General features: G+C 46.0%; 1 protein-coding gene across 1 annotated transcript; it reads right to left on the bottom strand.

Annotated features, from left to right (window-relative positions):
- Positions 1-11,008: 11,008 nt before the first annotated feature.
- LOC138579857 (taste receptor type 2 member 134-like) lies at positions 11,009-12,031 on the bottom strand. The gene has a single exon (XM_069650088.1). It carries the CDS (start codon positions 12,029-12,031, stop codon positions 11,009-11,011), a length of 1,023 nt encoding a protein of 340 aa, XP_069506189.1.
- Positions 12,032-14,903: the final 2,872 nt, after the last annotated feature.

Genomic DNA, 14,903 nt, shown 5'->3' with positions numbered 1-14,903 from the left:
TGGCACACAGCTAGGTTCCTTCCTCTAACAGCCATGTGAAGCTGTATGAAGCTGGGAGAGGCTGTGCTGAGGTGTGCTGCGGGCGACCGGTGCAAGTGCTGTGTGCCACAGTACATCATGGTGTGTCGCGAGCAGTAAGTGGAAAAGTGGCAGGCAGCGAGGGGCGAGGAGGATGTGAGTTCAAGCAAGTCTTCCATCAAGGCCAGCTGCCTCCTCCCCTGTCACTGTGCGGAGCTGAGCACCATTTATGCCTGCATTGCCTGCTTTGTCCGGGATGCACTTCTCCTGGCAACAGTGCTCTCAGAGCGGGCTGGCCTGCTATTGGAAAATGTGGCCACCTATTCGTGGCTCGAGGTAAGGCTCGAGGCAAGATCCCTCTTAACTCCGGTAATTCCAGTACCCTGGACACCTGTGTGCGAGCAAAGAGCAGAAAGACACTGAGCTTCCAACCTAGTGTCAGCAGAGGTGTATGGCACTCTGTATCTAGAGCCATGCCACAGATCCCTATACAGATACTGGATATCAGCTGGATATCAGCTGATTTAGCTCTCTCAGCTCTCGCAGTGTGCCAAATGGGCAAGAAAATGTCCAGAAAGAATCTGACGGGTCATAGTACACAATCCAGGTGCCTGAGCGGAGTAGGCTGCATTGCAGGAAGAAACAAAGACGGCTTAAAGCATTCTATGTTAAAATGAGCCCTGAGGAGTCAGGCCCACCCAAAAACCAGCTTACATACAATGGTACAAGTTGCCCCTAAGCCATTAGTATGTGTTTCACCGTCAACTGCTTATTTGAGTGATTTACCCATACTCCGCCCACAAGTGCCTTTTAAGCTTCTTTCTACTCCTTCAGGCCCTTTCAGTGTCCTCCCTGTCCTCCCAGCCAGGGCCCAGGTATATCTCTGACTTTGTGCAGTAGTATGTTCGATATTGGGGCCCCCCGCCCACTAGGCGCAACCTTAGGGAGTGCAGTGTCTGGTTCGTCTTGGGTGTTGGAAATGTTTCAGGATCTCTGTCTATACCAAACCCTGTAGAACCGGTCTAGCTCTGCACCTTCTGGACAGGGATAATCTTGAGGACGGGCGACTTTTGTGGACCTAGAGGCCTCCATCGACCGTCACTATGAAGAAACCTGTGTATGAAGACAATCAAGTGTGATGATCTCTAGCAGCACACGTGGGGGGCTCTAATTTGCTCCCCTACAATGTGGGTCCCAGGGCCGACCAATCGCTAACACCTTTGAATAGCCAAGCGCCCAATGGTGTATCCAATTCTAGCCCAGCCGTGGGTGAGTAAAACTTTCAACGGTTTGTGTGATCACTCTAGCTAAAATGATCGTACTCTGTGCACACTTTTGAGCATAAAACATGCAAAACAAATTACTGAATCTCGTCTGGTACAAACATGTTTTTTAATCCAAAAGTAAATAAAAAGTTTCTCATACTCTAAATCAATATGTCTGTTTTTTTTCAAAATTAACATTTTAACAAACATTTCATTCGTGCAATCTTGTATTTCCAGATTGTATACAGTTTTTTAACACATAAACATCTTTTATCAAGTTGTTTTTAAACCAAGGTCACTTGATATATTTCTTTGATAATTGATTTCCCGTTGGGTCTTTATAGTTCAAATTTTATAGATGATCTTTTTTCTCTTTAATGCACAACGCATTTCGGGCTATCTGAGCCATTCATCAGGTGTGACAAAATTCTATTCTTCAAAAGTGTTATATCTGTAAATAGATATATATTTCTGTTTAGTTCATGTATCCTTATTTTCCGTGTATTGTTAATTTAAAAGATTCCCCTATTCAATAAAATGGGTCATTGTACCTGAAATACTGTGGATCACTCCCGTCTTCCAATATCTGATCCTCATCAGTTTAGCTTCACTGTTATATCCTCATCAGTTTTTATGTCCTCCATGCATGTTCTGCCCAATCTGCAAAACGAATAATTCATCCGCTTTTAATCTGAATTTGTGAATATGCATATGTGGGGTCTGTGTTGGGAACAGTCGCTACGTGATAGCGCTGTGCCCCAGACACAAAGCCCTGATTCAATCGCTTACATGCTTTTCTAATGTTCTGCTTCTAGACTTCTCACCTTTGTCGACTGGACTGCTACATGCAACGAATCCTCAACACGCCGTGTGTGTGACTGCGTTGTTTGCACTTTGGTTCCGCGCCGAGCCGCTTCGTTTCCTCTTTCGCTTCGCTCGTTTTTCTCCACTGATCCGCTCACACGTCTCCTCTCTCCGGTTCACTCCACAGTCTGCAAATCACGTTACGGTTGTAATTCTGACTTCGTGTTTTTGTTTACTAGGCCTTTGTGCGTCTAGTCCTTTCTTGCTTGCTATTGGATGTACAGATGGGGAAACCGTTGTGCTTCCCTGGGCGCCATCTTGTCGTGGTTTGGATTGTTCGTGGGTTATCCATATCTCTCCATTGTGTACTTGAGAATGGCTACAATATTTTACGGATTTCTTGATCACTCAGTGTTCTGAGCTTGAGGTTGAATGTGTGTTATGTGCCTTTTGTTGCACAAACCCAGATAATGACTAATATTGTCTTCATTGTGAACTTTCCATAGCCCACTTGAGCTCACAAGAGGCTTGCCCTTTGGGGGCAGGGTTGCTTAGAACATTGTTTTCCATGATACATTCTCCTTGACTTCTTAATGTGCAGGTATCGTGCACAGTCTACGTGCACAGTCTATATATTCTGTACATTGTTACAGAAAGCAACTCAAATCCCAATCTGCGTTCATACCATTTGGCTGCATTGAATTCAGTTTGTCAATCCAGTACGTTTCTCTTTGCAGAAGTATTTTGTTTAGATTACCTCCTCTTCTCAGTGTTTTTATTTGTTCCAGAATGATAAATCTTATCTGTGAAATGTTGTGTCTTTCTTTTTTGAAGTGTTGAGTGACCAGTGATTTAAAGGCTCCTGTCCTGATATTTGATTTATGTTCGGACCATCTTATTTTGGCCTTCCTCATTGTCATCCCCACGTAATATAAACCACATGGGCATCTTATGCCATATATAACGTTTTTCGAATCACAAGTTGAAGAGTGATGGAGATTTATTTTATGACCTTTGTGTGGAGGAGTTATCGTGTTGCCTGTGATCAAGTTGTTACAATTATTACAGTTATGACACAGAATTGTTCCCTTATAGGTGTCCAGTGTATGTTTTTCCGCTGAAAAATCTGCTTTGATTAGGTGTTCTCTCATTGATTTGCTCTTGGAGTATGCAAAGAGTGGTGCTTCTGGGTAAAGTCCTTTCATTGTTGGATCCAGGGTCAATGTTGACCAATTCTTTTTAACGATTTCTTTGATTTTCGGGCTCTGTTGGGAGAAAGTGGTCACATACACTAATTTCTCCGGTTCCTCCTTTTCTTTGGATAACAACGCTTCTTCTCTGCTAATTCTCCCTGCTTTTTCAGCACCTGTTGTGATGGTAGATGGTGGATAGCCTCTTTTCTCAAACTTGCTTTTCAATTCTTCGGTTTTTCTGACATATTCTTCTTCTTCTGAGATTGAAATATCGTGTTGAGGATTCGTTGCACGTAGCAGTCCAGTCGACAAAGGTGAGAAGTCTAGAAGCAGAACATTAGAAAAGAAATATATATCTATTTACAGATACAACACTTTTGAAGAATAGAATTTTGTCGCACCTGATGAAGGGCTCAGATAGCCCGAAACGCGTTGCGCATTAAAGAGAAAAAAGATCATCTATAAAATTTGAACTATGAAGACCCAACGGGAAATCAATTATCAAAGAAATATATCAAGTGACCTTGGTTTAAAAACAACTTGATAAAAGATGTTTATGTGTTAAAAAAATGTATACAATCTGAAAATACAAGATTGCACAAATGAAATGTTTGTTAAAATGTTTATTTTGAAAAATTAATGAAATCAAACAGACATATTGATTTAGAGTATTGAGAAACTTTTTATTTACTTTTGGATTAAAAAACATGTTTGTACCAGACGAGATTCAGTAATTTGTTTTGCAAGTTTTATGCTCAAAAGTGTGCACAGAGTACGATCATTTTAGCTAGAGTGATCACACAAACCGTTGTACTTTGGATTCTGTAGCCCAGAATCAGACTCTGTATAGCACCTAAGTACTGTTGAAATTATACAAAAAATCACTTGAATCTACATTGAGCCCCAGAGTGCTTCTCTACATCCGTATTCACCTTTGAGCAAAACATTCACCCAATTCCCAGGTTCTCTAACATTATACTCAATTACTTTTCCACCTCAGCCGAGATTCCATCTATTGGCGATCAAAACGGACATTCATTGCATTGCTTGCTGCTCCCTTTGTTGTCAAACACTCCCAATGCCGTAGCCCAGGTCAAGCCAGCCACCATGTCTATTATTTTGGGGGAAGCTGGAGATGCAGATACTCTTGAAAATGCCTCATTGCTTGAAACGTTAGAAGTTTCCCTGGAGTCATCAAGTTCGTGTAGACCCGAAACAATCCTGGGCAATTCAAGCTTCTTGTTTGAGTGTGTGAATCGTGTAACCAATGCTTACTGGGAGATGAGCAATTCCCTTCCCAAGCTGGCATGATTTAAAAATAAAAGATCCTGCGTGTTTGGACAGATACCTAAATATAATTGACTCTCTATCCCAGATGCTAGTGACCTCAAGCAGGCAAGCGCCTATTACGTCAACTGTGAAAACAACGCCATTAACGGATGCCAATATGTGTGCTGCTTGTACTGCTAAACACAACACACCCAAAAAATGATTGCGAGGCGTACCCTCGAAAAAACTGCAAGGGACAGATCTAACACAGTGGGGGTCATTACGACCCAGGCGCTAATTGCGCCAACTTTACCACCATGGTGTAAACTACGTTTACACCATGGTGGATGGCGGATTTACCGCCCCATTCCAAGGTGAGTGGGGCGGTAAATCCCCATTTCCCATTTTCCCTTCCCCGTTCCCATTTTTGCCCCATAGGGCATAATGGGAGTGGGGAAGGCGCTAATTACGCCACCGTAAATTACGGTGGCGTAATTAGCATCATGGCAGGTTAGCGCCATGGATTTTAACGGCTACTAAGAGCTAATGAGGCCCATTATGTTGGTACTAATGTTAGAACTCTTTTGGAGGCACTGCATTTTGTTCTGTCTTGAGTCGACACATGTTTTGTTAATTATATATGTTTGTACATTATCACTGCTTTTAAGCGTCTGGAAAGAACATTTTAATTATATCCCCACATTGTAAATGGTTATAAATGTGCACAATCTTATATTTTTAGAATATATGGGCCTCATTACACGGACGGCGGTAAGGGTTTACCGGTACCGGTATTTTACCGGTACCGGTAAAACCTTACCGCCTTACTACGAGGTCCCTTTGCGGGTTGGAGAATTTAGCGCCTGCTTTTTGCAGGCATTAAAAACCAACCCGCAAAGGGACGAGGGAGCTAATTACGGTACCGCAATTTGCGGTGCCGTAATTAGCACCTTCCCCATTTCCATTATGCCCTATGGGGCAAAAATGGGAATGGGGAAGGGCAATGGGGGAAGGGGGAATTACCGCCCCACCAACCTTGGAATAGGGCGGTAATTCCCCTTTCCACCAAGGCGGTGCCGGTATTTTACCGGCATGGACCACCGCCGTCCGTGTAATGAGGCCCTATGTTTTTTAATATGGTTTTTACTCTTTATTCTGCATAAAATGTATTTCTTTTTGTAAATCGCGAAAGCCGAAATAAAGCATTCTTCCGCCTTCCACATTGGCAGTCCAGCACCGAAGTGATAGGTAATTTTCCTCTGAACACGAGTACCAACAGCAACCCCAGACACGTGTTTCGACCTTGTGCCATAGAAAGGCTCAGTTTCACCTCACTGAGGAGGCCCAACAAATCCGAAACGCCTGTCTGAGGTTGCTGATGGTACTCTTGTTCCGAGAATTGCCATAGCATTTCGGTGCTGGACTGCCCAGACTGATATGCAAATGGGTATTTCTCCTCTGCAAAGGGTACAGTAAGCTAAAACATGGTAGTAGACCCTCTTCAGTGGAAGAAATTCCATAGAAAAGGTTATTTGAACCATGTTCGTCCTCAGTAGAGGGGCTTCCACACTTTTGTTTAATTTATTGCAGGGAAGTGGCAATGTATGCCAACTGGGAAATTATGGAAAATTGAAAAGTGCTCAAACTCTGCCTATAAGCGTGACATTAGTTATGAAAATATGTAATTGCAAGGTGCATTGTAAATGTGGCTTTTTGGTAAGTTGCATTTGTAAATTGTGTTAACTGACCTATGGAATTACTTGTACAGTAAATAGGGACTTTGCACGCCAAACTGCATGCGAAATCCTGTATGTCTATTCATGGAATCGGCTATGCAGCACTTTTTCGTACTCTGCTGGGACTTCGCACAGGCTCGATACGTCTCTGCGATCAACTGGGTGCTTTACGTGAGACACCACACAGAGGGCAGGCGTTGCTTGCGCAGAGGGCAGGGAAGGAGGCAGAAATCAGAAAATTAGGAAAAACAAGGGAAAATGTGGGCATTACGAGGGACGGCCCGCAGGCAAGTTCTTCCTCATTTCTGTGCATGGAGTCTCACGCAAGGCCCTCGACGGCTCACAGAGACGTGCCGAGCCAGCACAAACTCCATGCAAGTCCAGGAAAATTCCCCCGCATTCGATTCCATGAATCTCTGAACAGGGTTTTCAGCACAGAATGGCACGCAAGTACCCTATTTTTCAAGCAATTAATTCCATGAATCAAGCCCTAAGTCTTGAAAGTACATTTTCAAAATGCAAAGGCCATTTATTGACTTCTCCTGAATTGCATTCTGGTATTTGTAGTCTCCCATTCAAGATTGGGGTGAATAATGCCACAATTGTACACTTTTTGCCTAACATTTTTCTATGAGGTTTTATATATTTGTGTGATTACTTTACTATGATTTGTGTACTTTTTAAGTCATCTTTATAAAACAGAGTACTGTTCAAAGCCAAACATGGGGGTGGGAGGGCTGATGACAGGGCAAGCAAGCCATTTATGTATGCGGATTTGGTAAGAGGTTGCAATCCTGGAGAGGTTAGTTTCCCTCATTGTGGCCATGTGTTGCTTTTCAGGGCACAAGCAGAGGATACATGTAGGTGGGCACACTTTTTTCAGAGGCCAGACGCTACCCAGCTTGGGTGTTTTTGAGGCCGGCTAACTTGCTCAGTGTTTGGCTACAAGAATTTCAACCGGGTTGTCCCGAAAGCAGACGTTTACCCACAAGACCACATAAAACAGTCATAAAAACGTGTCCCGTATTGGGATTTTGATTTCCTGGGAATATTTTACTATAGATTGTTGTTATTAAAAGGTGGGAACCTTTTATACTTTACCAGCATACCTACTGGAAGATCATTGTTCTGGTGTCGATTCATTTTTTTTAAAAAACATGTCAATGCTCTTTTTTGATATGCACTTTCTTCTAAGGGGAAATGTCAATTGAACAAAACTTTTATATTTTGCTTTAAGATATGTACAATTACTGTGCATACATTCACGGGTGCCAGCTTTTGTTTTCACTATGGGAGCAGATGTTCCCACAAGCAGTGAAGCGAGGGAGCTGTACCCAGCACCAGGTAAAAACTTCACGTTTTACAGCACATTTTGCAGCAGGAATAGGAGAAAATGCCATATGTTTTTCAGGAGATATAAACACAACACCCAAGCAATAGTCACTTGCCAAACACTCCCCTCCCAGTGATTGTACATTTGCATTTACTTGCCACAGGCTATTCCTAATTAGTTGGTCTTAGCCCAGCTGTATCCATGGAAGCATCACCCATGAATGCACAAAGAACGCAACTCTTCAGTGTCTTCTTTCATGTAAGCACATCCTGCAGTTAACAAAAAAGAGACACAAAATACAGAATGGGGATGCATATTTATCAGTGCGGTTTTAATTTACAAAGTATTTTCTTTTTTGCGTCACAACTGTGGGCCTCATTACACGGAAGGCGGTGATACAGGGTGCTATTAGCACCCTGGACCATGCCGGTAAATTACCGGCACCGCCTTGGCGGTAAGGGGATTTACCGCCCCATTCCAAGGTCGGTGGGGCGGTAAATCCCCCTTCCGCCATTGCCCTTCCCCATTCCCATTTCTGCCCCATAGGGCTCTATGGGAATGGGGAAGGCGCTAATTACGGCACCGCAATTTTGCGGTGCCATAATTAGCTCCGAGGTCCCTTAGCGGATTGGTTTTTAACGCCTGCAAAAAGCAGGCGTTAGAGCACCAACCCGCTAAGGGACCTCGTAGTACGGCGGTAATGGTTAACGGTCACCGTTGCCATTAACGGTGACCGTTAACCCTTACCGCCGTCCGTGTAATGAGGCCCTGTATGTATTAAAAAGGGAACTATACTTTGCCCAACTATTCGGTATTCTGCCGAATACTGAATCTTCTATTCGGTACATCCCTGCTCTTTAATGGTTTATCGGGTTTGAGATTGATTTAGAAGGAGTCGCTGTCAGTGAACAGGGTGTTGTGTGTGGGCGGAATGGAGAGTGGGTGTCCTGAGTAGGTGGATAAACATTGGCAGAACGAGTGTGGCCAGTAGCGGGGCACATTATCCATTTTGGGGCATTAGGGAGAACGTTTTTCAATGGAGGAATCCTTGGGTTCTAGTGATTCTGGCTCTGAGTGGCAGTCAGTTCCTTTCACAAAGTGGCAGGATGAGAAAAGTAGCAGGTCTCCTGTGGATAGGTTGGTGGAGGGTGACTGTGGTGTTGCTGCTTCTTTGAGGTATGTAGTGTGGGAGCATGAGGAGGTAGTGCCTCTTCGTCCAGCGTGGGAGACAGGTGCAGGAGGCTGTGTTAAGGAAGCTGTGGATGGTAATGGGTGCTGTGTGCTGCATGAGGGTAATGTTGGTACCCCTAAGCAGAGGGATTTTTTGGTCATAGTGGCGAGTGCTGTGGAAGGTCGGGATTTCAGGAAGCTGGGCCCAATTGAAATAGTAAAAGTTGTACAGGAGAGGGCGTGTTCGTCTTGGTTTGGGTGCAAGGTGGGTGAGGGTAACCTTTTGGTTTGCTGCAAGAATTTTGAACAAAAGGAGAAGGCACTGCGGTTGCGTAAAGTGTTGCGGATTCCTGTGGTGTGTACTGTGCCGCCTACACGTGTGGAAAGAGGTAAGGGGGTGATCTAGGGAGTGCTGACCAGTTCTGATTTGGAACTTTTAATCACAGAACTTAAGCACGATAATGTGGCAGGAGTGGGTCAAAGCAATGGCGGAGGGACAGTGCACTCGACTACTGCATTGGTGACGTTTCAGTCTGTGAAGGTGCCACCGTTTCTGAGGATTGGTTATGAAAGGTTTCAGGTGGCAAAGTATGTGCCCCACTGAGATGTTTTGAGTGTCAGAGGTTTGCCCGTGTAGCCAGTGTCTGCAGAGGTGTGCAATGTTGTGCGAAATGTGGGGGTGGCCACGGTACCAAGGAGTGTTTAGGTGAGACAAAGCCTGCCTGTAGGCACTGTGGTGGGGATTACAGCGCTGTGCATAAGAAGTGCCCTGTGTATATGCGCGAGGACCAGGTCCAATCAGTGAGAACGTCTCACAATTTGACTTATGCTGAGGCGGTTGCGCGGATGCAAGTTTCTGGTGAGGACCGCGCTAGGCAGGATTGTCAAGCTCAGAGTGGGCTCTTGCCTCCATCGAATGTTACTAAGGAGCAGTGGTCGAAGTGTAATAAAAGAAGTAGTGGAACTATGTTCGCTGCTGGCCTGCTCCTGCTCCCCACACACCCCATTGCCACAACCCCCCAAACACTTGAACCTGCTGTTTAAGGGAACGTTCAGTGCAGTGCACTGAAAGTGAAGGTTTCAACTTCTTCCTGCACTTTTATTTTAAAACGAAACCATTCCGGAACGATTTCATTTTCAAATAAAAGTATCAGAGCTGTAAAAGGTAATTTAAAAAAGTAGAGGAGCACCGCTCCCGACCGCTCCCGCTCACTTCGAACACTGCTAAGGAGAAGGCTGTGCAGACACAGGTGATGGGGGATGCTTTGTTGCTGACGAAGGAGACGTTTTTGCTGTTTTATGATTGAAGTTTTTAATTGTTCCTTTCAGAGTAAGACTGACAAAATGATAATAGTTAAGGCGGCCGAGAAGTTTTTGGACATTGCGGGTTTTTCGAGGGATTACTCGAAGGAGATGTTGAGTAGGGGGACTATGCAATAGGAGATGGTTGTACCGTGGTGTGGGTTCAGTGGTGATGGTGGTTGGTTTCCTTGGGAGGTTTAGTCAGTGCCTGCTCTTGTGTGGCATAGGCGAGCATCATCTACACAGATGGAAATCGCCGGCTCCTGACGTTACGGAGCCACCCCAAGAAAAAGAAGAACCCCGTCACACCGAGCCCTGGCCCACCTCCAGCCACCACCACTGAGAAGGCCGAACAATCAAGCGCTGATTCCGACAACATACAAGCATCCATGAATCTTCAAGTTCATAGGTGTGCAGTCAAGGTTCCAATGTTCACATTGAGAAAAGGGATGGGTGTGGCCCCAAAAGTACAATTTCTCACATTCACAAACGGAATGGTCGTCGGGCCAAGGTTCGAACTTTCACATTCAGAAATGGCCCACTCCCATCTCTGCGGGATACAGTTTCACAGAGTTGAATGAATGGCAGAACGATGCCAACACTTTGCAGCTCCTGGAAGGGTGAGCTAAATTTGCCCACTGGGCTGCAATAGGATACGAGTTATTTTAGATGGGAGAACGAGAAAAATACAAAATCTACAAAATCGTGAGTCTCCCGCCTAAATCGGGAGGTTTGGCATGAATGTAATGTCTGCGTATAATGAGTGGACGATGTGGAATTAAGGAAAGCTACTCCCTGCTAGGACCGTGGGCCCTAATAATTACCCCATTGCCAACAGGGCCCGGGTGATCCTGCGGGCCAGATCCCTGGAGGTCCTCAGATCATAGGATGAAGTATTGACCACCATCATAAATGTTTTTACTCCACAGCCATCATGAATATCGACTTTGCAACACTGGTGGAGGAGCGTGAGCCACATTTGACCGAGGTGCATCCAGTGTCAATCTCTGGCTTGCGCTGACGCGCAGGCGCTGAACAGCATCCCCTGCAGCTGCAGAGCTCCATCAGACGTTGGTGCAGCCGGACAGTGCCCCAGGTAAGGGCAAGGGGGCAACCGGCAGAGTAGGCCAACATTACAAAGCTGTAGGTTATGAACCAGTCACTGTTGCCGCCGCTGGCCATGTACAGCTGGTCGCTAAGCTGGACAAGAACCACACAGGCGGTGTAGAAGGCCAGCAACCCCAGCACCATCTTGGCCACGCGCAGGTGCACGCCTGCGCGTGGGCCACCGAGACGGCCTTGCATGCGGCGAGAGTGGCGGCACAGCGAGGCCACCAGTAGAAAGCTACAGATGGTCAAGGCAGCCAGAGGTAGCACGTACGCCAGGATGGTGAATGACATGATGTAAGCATTGTAGCCGGCGGATAGCTCGTAGTAGTCCCCGCAGTGTAAGTCTGAGCCATTGGCTTCTTTCAGGCTGATGTAGGAGATGGTTGGCCCACTGAGAGCACCGCAGGCCAGCAGCAGGAAGAGCAGAACGTATGGCATTGCAGAGGGGGCCCGCAGCCTGAGTCGGGCAAAGCAGGGAGGACTGAAGCTGGAGATCTTGAGGCTGTAAAAGGCTGACAGACAGGCAGTGAACCAGAAGCCTGTGCTTGCAGTGCTCATGCAGGCAAAGTCCACAACCTGGTACACCCAGCCACCAGCACGCTGGCAGAGACCCAGGAGGTACACCACCATCCAGATGAAGTTGGCCAGCCCGTTGAGAACATTGACCACGGCCAGACAGCTGATGACCAGTTCATTGGTCGGAAGGGCCCGCGGTGAAGCCGGCCTCTGGTGCAGGATAGCCTTCAAGATGAAGAGGTTTCCCACGAGGCAGGAACAGAGCAAGAGACTGGAGGCTGCAAGAAGAACAGTGGCAGTGGCTCCTAGTGTCATCTCTGGAGGGACATGTCCATAGAAATACCTCAGGAGAGTCCAAGGTGGGGTAAATGGAGAGGTCGTCGACAGACGCTGCTTCAGGGAGAGAAAGAACAGCCTCTGCTTGAGACAGATAAGCTCCTTGCTTTGGAGGGGCAGTGATGGTCTCCCATGGAGAGGAATAGAATAGCGGCTTCTTGAGAGTACCAGAGGACGATCTCTGCTGCAGATAGAGAGAGGACAGGCTCCGCTTCAGAAAGACAGGGAATTTCTCTGTTCCCAGGGCAAGAGTTGGGAAAAATTGACAGTCACAGACTTTGACAGATGACTTCTTATGACTAGGAAAATATCGATGCAAAGTAGCTCCTGACCACAGGAACAAACATTTCAGCTCACAAGAGCCATTACATTTCCAGCAGGAGTTTAAAGGGCGCAACACAGGGACACAGCACGTGTCATGTGCCTCTTGTGAAGTTTGTACACACCACCAATGGGCGAGCTTAAATGTTCCCTACTCAAATCATATCAAAGTGCGCACATTGACTGACACAAAAAAGCCAAAATAGAACTTATTGGTTGCTTAGAGGTCCAAATGGAGTAAGAAACTCAGCAGGTCACTTTCCTTTATTTGAAGAATGTGGGGACAACAACTTCTGATACAAAACGAATTCTGCGAGGTATCAAAGCGAAATGCAAAATGGCCACCGAGGTTTATATCCTCGCCTTAGATCATGTTAACTGGAATTCAAACTCAACGAATCATAGATAATCCTGGGGAGTTGACTATACTGATACACCGTACATTTGGGGGCGTAGCTGGCCGGTAACCACCTCCCAGACAGATCCTAACGTTGGAAATTGCGGCTGCAATGAATATGTGTGCCCAATTTCCCTTAAAAAACAACTGAAAACAAAAATGGAAGTTAACCAGTGGCGATGCAGAGGTGGCCAAGAGGACGCAGGAAGTAACTGGCAGATTCCACCTGTGTTCTTGGCAATTGGATTGTCTAGACCCTCTCCCTGGATTGTCTAGACCCTCTCCCTGGGTGCTAATGCAATCTAATTAAACCACAAGCAAAAAGTCACACGTTTTTCCGCCAATCATGCAAAGTACAAAAATCTCACAGGCCAATAGTTGAGAAGGGATGCATTAGACCTGATGGCAGCTGAAATCCGCCAGTGGAGAGAGGAATCCAAGAGTACTGTGAAGGTATGAGGGTTAAGCAGTGGTCAAAGTTTACGAAAAGAAGTAGTGGAACTATCTTCCCTGCTGGTCTGCCCGCTCCCCACAAACCTCATCCCTGCGCCCCCTCCCACACACAATCCAGACACCCAAACAAACACACCTGCTATTCATGGGAATGGTCAGTGCAGTGCACTGAAGAGCAAGCTTCAACTTCTTCCTACACTTTTATTTTAAAACGAAACCATTCCAGAACGGTTTCTTTTTAAAATAAAAGTATAGGAACAGTGAAACTTAAAAATAAAAAGTATAGGAGCACCGCTCTCGACCGCTCCCGCCCACTTCGACCTCTGGGGTTAATCCCAGGTGTAGCTGGGAAGGTAGAAACCATGATGGCTGGGTTGGTTCTGCTGCAATCTGGAAGTGGCACCATATGGACAGCTGAGATGCCAATAGATGAACGGTGCGAGGCATCTTGCTGTGAGAAGTCCAAGAGACTGCATCAGAGGGGTCTGTGAGCAGAGGCAAGAAATACACAGTGCACCCCCGATGTAAGGAATGGAGTGCCACCAGAAGCCAGAATTGCAATTGATGCAAGAAATCCCCGAGCCCCGTTAACAGGGCGTGAGTAAACGTACATGGCCAGGCTGGATGGAACAGGCATGGTGGTATCAATACAAAGCATGGGCATCAAGCTGCATTTTGGGAAACGTAGTTCAAGTTTCAGAGTGCATGTTAAACACTGAGGAAACCAGAGGGCGCATGTTGCATATTAGGAAGCATAGTTCAAGTACCAAAGTGTACCCTAGACAAAGGCTTGCTCAACATTTCTCAAGCACTTACCAATTCGCTGGAACGTTTAGAAATGTCTCCAAAGCAGTGCTAAGCATCTCCCTCCTTCAAGCTTGTTCATTTATTCTCTATTCATGGAGAAAACAGCTTAGAAAATGTTCCCTCACTATTGTGTCAGGGTTAGGGGATTGGCCCTGCCATGGGGGAATAGGGACCACTCCCGACCTGGGGTAGGTGGCTTACCAGGGCGTATACCAAAGGCAATCTTACCACAAAGGGTTGTGAAGGAGAGCTGGGGGGGCCAGTCCTCCCTATGCAACTCCACCCCACAAATCTGCATTGTATGTGACTGGCTGTGCCACGGTCTCTTCCACAATGCTTGTCAGCCTCTCTTGTGGCTAAAGTTATTTTCTGTCTTCTTCAGATGAAATCAATCGAATCCCAAAATGCACCTGGGCACAACCAAGAAAACCCGGACTGGAACCAGAGAAATGGAAACGAGATCGAACATGAAATGGACTGGGATTTTTAACACCAAACAGAAATTAAACACTCAACATCCAACCTACCAACCCAGTGGACCTGTTGGGATGCAAGTAGAGCTTTCCAGACAGGCAAAAAAGGTTCAAGCTGAGAAAAAACATATTAACACGTCTCATTGTGTGAGCAGGATGAGCTTTGCACGGCAGAAGGCGCATACAGTGGTTGTAGTTAGTTTTGACACATAGGAACACTTTTGTCTCGGGAGGATAGCTCAGGGGCAACGTGCTCGCCTTGGAAGCAAGACGACACGGAGCACCACAGGTTCGATCCCTGGGTCCGTGCTTAGAAACCTCTGGGTTTCTAAAAAGCACGTTATAAATAACCTAACATATCATTATTTCATATTAGATACATACATATAGCAACACAGAA

The sequence above is a fragment of the Ambystoma mexicanum genome, chromosome 3p, assembly GCF_040938575.1.
Source record: "Ambystoma mexicanum isolate Mex_15411 chromosome 3p, UKY_AmexF1_1, whole genome shotgun sequence".
Classification (NCBI taxonomy): Eukaryota; Metazoa; Chordata; class Amphibia; order Caudata; family Ambystomatidae; genus Ambystoma; species Ambystoma mexicanum.
This window is presented reverse-complemented; position numbering and strand designations above follow the sequence as displayed.